Source organism: Argentina silus (assembly GCF_951799395.1).
Source record: "Argentina silus genome assembly, chromosome: 13".
Classification (NCBI taxonomy): domain Eukaryota; kingdom Metazoa; phylum Chordata; class Actinopteri; order Argentiniformes; family Argentinidae; genus Argentina; species Argentina silus.
The window spans coordinates 6,204,591-6,212,170 of NC_139667.1; the positions used below are offsets into that span (position 1 = coordinate 6,204,591).

The following is a 7,580-nucleotide window of genomic DNA, read 5'->3' on the forward strand; positions in this document are numbered from 1 at the left end:
ACGAGTCATTAGACGTCAAACGGTGGAATGCAAATACAAGAGCTGGCCCAGCCCCCTGTATATAGCCTCAGGGTTAATGGGACACTCTCCAGGATTTGAAAGTTTGGCGGGCCACCAGAGAGGGAGTTGCAGAACTTCTTTCACTCCGGCTCACTCACGTGTTTGCAACACGTGACTCTCTCTCTTCACCTCCCTCTCACATGCACACACTCACACGACTGTTGACCTAAGAGGGCTCGTCAGGAAAACGGCTGGCTCCCACGCATTCCCCACTGAGCCACTCCCTCTACAGGGAGGAATGTGTGACTGTACGGGCACGTGCTGGAACTGACAAACCACTCCAAGGTCAGCTTGAGCGGGAGGATTTGAAAAACAGGAACAGCATTGTGTGCCGTAAGGCAGTCAGGCTACTCTGCTTCGACAGCTGAACCATTCAGAGTAGACATGTAGACTATTCATGTAGAGAAACGCAAACTGCAGCATTCTAAAAGTTGTCTTTAGTCAGTACCTAACGTGTATTTGAGTAAGAGATACATGTTCAATGAGATTCACATCTGAATCTAAGAGGTATAATGATTGATAACTTAGGAAAGAAAACACCAAAAGTTAAATATGAGATTTTTATTTCAGCAACTCCTCTTCAAGCAAGTACAAAAATTAAATCCACCACACACACACACACACGTCATTTCTGCAGAGGAGAAATTATTTTCTGCAAAACAAAACAAAGCAAAAAAAACAGGGGATTCTGGGGTACAACCTCTAACATGCTGACCTGCAGCATTTGAAAATCTCACTGAAAAGTTTACGGGAAGTTTGTCTAGTTCTTTTTTGGTCAAGAGGGGCAGGAAATGCAGAGTATTTAAATATTGAAAACAAAAATAATAAAATACCTGTACAAATCCAATACGGTCACAAAAACATCAAATTGTACAATAAAACACAATTTTAGGAGGTGGTAGGGAGAGGCTTTCAACAAATCTCAACTTGGGGTTTAAAAACAAGATGGATGCACACACACACACGGAATACTCCATAAAAAAAATCTGCAAAAACAACAAATATGCACCTCATCACCATCTACAAGGATTTAAATTAAGTGCTAACAATAGGGTGGAACACAAAACTGAATTAATAATGAGCAAATCTGTCCAGTGAGGAGACTTTTGTTGAAAGTATGATCAATGAGAACATTAGACTTGGCATTGGCAGTATAGGTCAGGGGATGTCCTGTTTGAATACGGCAGTGACTTGTGTTGCATAGGCAAACAAGACATTGAACACAGCTTGTAAGTCCAAGTGGTTAAAACAATCACATCACTGCAGAGAGCATCTCAGTTACAGGTAAATGTTCTCCTTGACAGACCACTATTGCCTTCCCCCTCTCTCTTATACATTTGCATAAATATATAAAACTTTACAATAATTTGGGCTGGCTGAATATGGCAGTGGAAGGGTTTTGGGATCAGTTGAGACTTTCAGAAGAGAAGGCTGGGCAGAATGGATTATCAGAGCACCCAAAGACTTTTCCCCTGGAGAGTGAAAGGGTGTAGTAGTGGTGGGAGAGGCCTCCTCATGTCCTGAGGCAGCTGTACTAGTCTTTTTGGGGGTGGGGGGCAGTGTGGGAGAGGCAGGGTGTTTTAGTGGTGGTGGGGGAGGTTCATAGGTTCTTGAGGCGGCTGTAGAGGTCCCTTTTGCTGCGCTCCCCTGCCCAAGTACGACTCCTCAGACGAAACTTCCTAAGGTCCTCCTTGAAGTCCTCGTGGTGCATGGGCCGGTATGCCTGAGGCTCGCACTGTGCCTGCACAGACGACAGAAACAAGTCACAACCTAACACTTGTGGATTCACACAGAACACTGATGAGGTGTTCCACTATGTAGACACATCAGAGAGAATGTATACATTTGAATTTGGTCAAATGTCATGTTGATGTCTCTATTAATGCTGATCATTATGTATGAGTAAATCAAGACTTTTAGCTGTCTATGATGATTTAACTTAAAAAAATAAAAATAATTATGACATTCAGTTCTAGGCAATCAGACAAAAAAAAAAAACATCTTAATTTGAGAGGTCCGTACCTGGAAGTGGGGGAAGAATTCCTTGTATCCACCCTTGAGGATGTAGAGCTCAGGGTAGTGCAGGTTAGGGTACTCGTTCATGGAGCGGTCGCGCTCTCGGACGAAGCGGCACATGCGTGGACCACGTTCCGAGGAGAACTCACAGTGGAACACTATTAGAACCCGTTTGTCTGAAGAGACGGGGATGATGGGCGTCTTCAGGAGATACTCCTCCACCTGGTCCTCTTGATGCAGGTTCAGAGCACCCTGAGGGCAGACAGACAGAGAGAGATGTCATTCATAGGTTAATTCACATCCAGCAACAGCAGAGCGGCATCAAAACTCACGCCTTGCTTAGGAATGAGTCAGCAATTCATATACAGCAGTCAATACTAACTCAAGCATCCCATCTAGAGTGTCTGGGAGCTCAGCGATCATCTACTATTGTCTGAAATGCATCACAATAAGCACTCACCTTGATGTGTCCCCCCTCAAATTCGTAGGGGTAGCGACAGTCGAGGACAATGATCTTCTCCACAAGGTGATTGAACTGGCCATTGAGAGCCAGCACCATCTGAGGACCAATCAAACATGTTACTCCTAGGACACGCAGTGGCCCTGTAGGTTGGCTATGGGGCGTCTATTAGGCAAAAATAAACTGAAAAGAAATGGATGAAGATATGACGGAGGCTGTGAGTTTAGACTACACTGCAGCATGTAGAAGAGTTCCTCACCATCTCTGGAGTGATGTATTTGAGGTCCTGATGTTTCCCCTCCACAATAGGCAGAACGAAAGGCTGAAGAACGGAACGAGAGAAACAAGAATTAGAAAATCAAGGGCATCAGAGAATCCCATCTAATTGGACACAATAGAGCAACATGACTCATTCGCTGAGCTTACCTTGGTGAAATCTCCTATTAGCTCCTTGGCGTGATCGCCATCCAGCAGCATCTCAATCTCTGTTGTTTGACATAAGGACTTGGACCTCTGGACTGGAAAACAACCCTGCAAGGGGAGGGGCACGTAGGATTCTCATTACAGGTGTTCATGGGGAGTGGTAGGTGAAGGTGGTGCAACACTGACTGTAGATGATGGGATGTGGGGGGAGGGGGGGGGCATTAGTCTTGTGAATGGGGCTGAGCTGGAGTAGGTAGCAGCCAGGTACTGACCATTCGGGGGGAGTGGTCCTCTTGCTCCATGGTGGTGACGTGTGTTCCGGCCAGGCTGCGTCGCCTCTTCACCCTAACGGGCGTGTTCCCATCCCTGGGGCACTCGGGGCGTTTCAGCTGGGCACGGCCCACGGGACTGGCCATGGGGGGCGAGAGGAACAGCCCCCGGGGCCGACAGCGAATCACAGGCTGAGAAAGAGACGGACAATTCAATGAAACCATAAAAACAAAACGTGAACTGATAAAACGCCATGCGCTCAATTGCATGCCTGACAAAACACACGTGATGTTCCAAAGAAAAACGGCAGCATACCGAGTCTTCTGACGTGTTCTCAGCCACTAGTGGGGCAGTGAGCAGACTGGCCATTCCCATGGGCATGTGAGAGTCATTCTGTGGGGGGAAAGAGGAAATGGCTGGTCAGAGAGGCACAGTAGGTCATCTTTGTGTATATTAAAAGGGGGAATACTAATAATGGGGTGCATATGTGTAGAGCTTTTCACTGAGTCTCAGTGAACCCCCCCCCCCCACCCCCCATCGATTCCCTGGGACTCACCTCTTCACTGTCATCCAGGACGTCCAGGAACCCGTCGTCATCATCGTCGTTCGGGGAGCAGGTGAGGGAGGAGCGTCTCAGGAACAAGGGGCTGCTGTCGTCCAATGAGTTGAGCCGTTGGGAAGGGGTCGGAGACAGCTAGACAAGAGAGACGGTGAGCAGAAGATTACCTCAAAATACTGTTCCAACGTCATGACGACCCCCGACCACTGTTGTTGTGGTGATCATGCCACAGCTCTGGGCATCAGAGTGAGAATGTTAAGAGGATGTACCATGAGAGCTGGAGCGGAGTTGGGGCGGCGGGCAAAGGCCTCCTTGGCCTCTCCACTGTGGAAGGAGCGTAGGCGACTCCGTGACACCGGCTTGGTGGGCTTCTTAAATTCAAAGCCCTCCTGAGGGTGGAACAAAAACAGGTCACTTACTTGCCTCAAACATCCCAATATAAAGCTCTTGTATAAAACGAACCGTGGGGCTGCAGCATGCACGGCCCTAGCACATGCTGAGGCTACAGACAGAACTGACCTCTAGCACATTCTCCTTGTTGCCGTGTCCAGAGGCAGCTTCCTGGGAACCCCGCCGTCCGAAAGCTCCGAAGCGGTGAGGCTCTGGTTCTTTCCCCTTCAGAGCCGGACTGAAGCCCAGGAGCTGGAGCTGAAAAACACAGAGGACAGGTGAGTCAAGTGAACGCACAGACTCCAAAAACAAAGAGGGGCGGGTAAATTACACCCACCAAAATATACAGAATTGAAAATGCAGTCAAGGGATATAAAATCAACTTACTGGTAGCGAGTGGATTCTTCGAATTGGCATTTTCCTATAAGTGGGAAGAGGAAAAATCGAGTAAGCACATGGCTCATTAACATAGAAAAAAGGAAACTATAACCGCATCATTTTTAATGTAACAAAATCTGGTATGGCTACTTACTCATTGACAACCCTTCCAGCCTCCAGAATGGCCTTTTCAAACCTGCAAGAAAACAGAAAAGGAACAAACATTTAGGAACATTGACTGCAAATGGTTAAGATAACCACTCACTGAAAAACCTCAAAGGGGGCGTGGGAGAGCCAGGAGGCGATGCAGGGAGAGGATGTGCTGCAAAAGCATAAGTACTCTGACAAATAACCTGGGTCTATTGAGAGAGCAAAAAGGACGGTTATACGCGTATGTGTGTGTGAGGGAGAGAGAATGGATTGGGGCAAGAGGTGGTCTCTGCTGCAATGTCCACCTGTATGCTAAGAGAGGTGGTAGAGTTCAATGGGGGGTGGGGGGGGGGGGCACTGCTAATCTACCATATGCCTGCTGTAGGAACGAACAACGCCAACCCCTTCTGCAAGAGCCCTTTGTTTGCGGAGTGGAGAGAAAAAACAGAGGGGGGGATAAGGAGTGTGTCTTATTCAATGGGGTGGGGGGGTGGGGGTTTGCTCTAGTAAAGAGTAAGGGGTGCCCCCATTCAATAGCTCCGATGGAAAGATGCAGGCAGGCAGGCAGGCAGCAAGCCAGCCACCCAGCCCCCCCCCCCGCCATTCATATATTCAAATGCCAGGGTATGAGAGCGTGCCAGAAACCAGAGGAGGGGGGGCTATCATTAAAACCCTAGCCTATTGCTGCACTAGGTAATCCCCACCCTCCCACCAAAAAGCAATTAAACAGCTGTAAGGGAGATGAATAAGGCCTCAGAGCAAACGCTATAGCAAAGCCCCTCAGAGACGTTGGCAGATGTCTGAATATTCGCCCAGTGAGCCATAAAGTGTGTCGAGATCACCCAAGATTAGACAAGCATAGAAAATGAAACAAACTGCTTGTTGATGAAGCCTCTGACATGACTGAATTAACATGCAAAGATACGCTGCACTCATACAAAGCCCAACGTTGAATCCAGCGGTTGTCAGATTTGAGAATGCTGAATGAAATGTCAACAGTGAGGTAGAGTCTACCTATAAATGACTAGCAGCTAGCTGGGAGAGGTAAAGAGGTCAAATGCATTTCCTTCTCTTTCACAGACACTGTATATCTGAACACCTGCTTCAAGGCAAGAGGAGTGATGGAATTAATTAAATCACTGATTAAATCTAGATAAACAAACTGAAGCTGCTCCATTTTAAAGTCTCCGGTCTGCTCCACAGACGTGACCCAAATGGACTTATGACAAGAGGAGGAAAGTTCCTATAAGCTTGATCATCTCCTCTGCTAATCCCCTTAATGAAAATGAATGAGGCACCAAGCTATAGGCCAACCCTATGACAAAAAGATTGATTGGGACAGACAAGAAGAGGACTGTGCTACTTACGTCTCCTCTATATCGATGGGGTCCATGGGGCTAGGGGAATCCATACAAAGGCCTGGGGGGGAAAAGAGAGGTTACAATTTCTATAATTTCACCTGTGAATGGATGTGATACAAGTCAAAATACAAAGTATGAACAATTCATTGGTTAAACATTATGCAATTGCATTATGTAAAATCAGAGGACAAGTTTATTTTATTTTAAACGGGGGGGGGGCTAACAATATAGCCATTGTGTGTTTTTAGACACATGTCTATATGGCACATGGCACAGATTACATAGGTTTAAATGTAGGCAATAAGAGTGTGAACAACCTTTAGTGACTCCATCTCATAGATAACGATGTATATGTAGTAGAGCTTACCAGCATCAGATGAGGTATCTGAAGCAAATGAGGGAATCTTCAGTAGGGGCACATGCTTTTTCCTTTTTGGGGTATCACATTGGCTGCAACGAGAGGAGTACACAATTAGACATCAAAAACAACTAACTTGTTTAGCTCCTGAGGATTGGTTTTATGAACCTAGCTAAATCATGAGCGAAGTTAGCCGTATGACTAGTATGAGATGCCAAGCGTTGAAAGTTAGCTAGCAACAACTTAGCCAAATGTGTAGCTAGCCAAGTTAGCCACATTGTGAAAGGCAAGACTATGAATGAAAGCAACACCTATAGATAGACAGCAATACACATTACATGAGACACTTACCCTCCAAGTACAGCCAGATTGTTCAAGTTTAGGGCCAGATTGGTCACCGGGGACAGCACAGTTGTGGGTCCGGGGCTGAAAAGATTCTTGATGCAAGGCGAGCTATTGGAGCCCAGTTCGGGCCGTGACAGTGAGGAAAGCCTGGGGATTCCATCAGGCCTGGCGATCAAGCGAGTGTGGACAGGACTGAGATGACTGGTAATTTGATCGAATTCCATTATTAGTGGCTAAAAAAATCCAATAGATCTAACTAGCATGAAACGTGGTTCCGAGAATCGAATTTGGATGTCGGTTCGCAGGGCCCAATATCCTTGAACGTAGACAGACCGAAGAACGTAGCAAGCTAGCTAGCCCAAAATTAAATTATGAAGCCATTTAATGTTATCTATATGAAGAGTGACGAAGCCGAAACATGCATGACGGTTGCTTAGAGACCCCTCCTGAATAAACAACACTAAACACAAAAATTAGATTAATTAACTGCACATCTTCTCTCCACTGTCAGAGAGCTTCGTACAGCGTTCTCCCTCTGACAGCCCTCCTCTGTTTCTGAGGAAAGATGCAGCTGCCTGTATTTATGTTCAAAATAGAAGCTCACGAGCGGCAATCCTCTTGGCGAATGAGAGGCGTCGTTACATCCCGCACGTCCAATCGGAGTTGTTTCCCCTTTTGCTCTTTGTCTTCACGGCAAGGTGGGGAGGGATGAAAAGTTAGTGACATACTTGTCTGCGAGCCAATCGACGCCACCGTAGAGCAACGTAAACCAATGAAATACCTGATCTATAATTTGAGGGGAGGTTTCAG

At 46.6% G+C, this 7,580-nt stretch overlaps 1 protein-coding gene across 1 annotated transcript; it reads right to left on the minus strand.

The window, feature by feature from the left end:
- Positions 1-606: 606 nt before the first annotated feature.
- cdc25b (cell division cycle 25B) lies at positions 607-7,298 on the minus strand. The gene is made up of 15 exons (XM_083684049.1): positions 6,777-7,298; positions 6,435-6,517; positions 6,074-6,125; positions 4,711-4,752; positions 4,566-4,599; positions 4,308-4,436; positions 4,058-4,177; positions 3,786-3,923; positions 3,545-3,622; positions 3,232-3,420; positions 2,963-3,067; positions 2,796-2,858; positions 2,537-2,635; positions 2,083-2,328; positions 607-1,801 (listed from the first exon to the last, which is right to left on the minus strand). The coding sequence occupies exons 1-15, from the start codon at positions 6,992-6,994 to the stop codon at positions 1,661-1,663; spliced, it is 1,737 nt and encodes a 578-aa protein (XP_083540175.1). The 5' UTR covers positions 6,995-7,298; the 3' UTR covers positions 607-1,660.
- Between the last annotated feature and the right edge of the window lie 282 nt (positions 7,299-7,580).

Excerpts from the sequence above, each read along its gene's own strand:
- cdc25b (XM_083684049.1), bottom strand. The coding sequence starts at position 6,994 with ATGGAATTCGATCAAATTACCAGTCATCTCAGTCCTGTCCACACTCGC. Across the intron at positions 3,623-3,785 it reads TCCTGGATGACAGTGAAGAG|AATGACTCTCACATGCCCAT; the intron begins GTGAGTCCCAGG and ends TTCCCCCCACAG. Across the intron at positions 2,636-2,795 it reads AATACATCACTCCAGAGATG|ATGGTGCTGGCTCTCAATGG; the intron begins GTGAGGAACTCT and ends ATTGGTCCTCAG.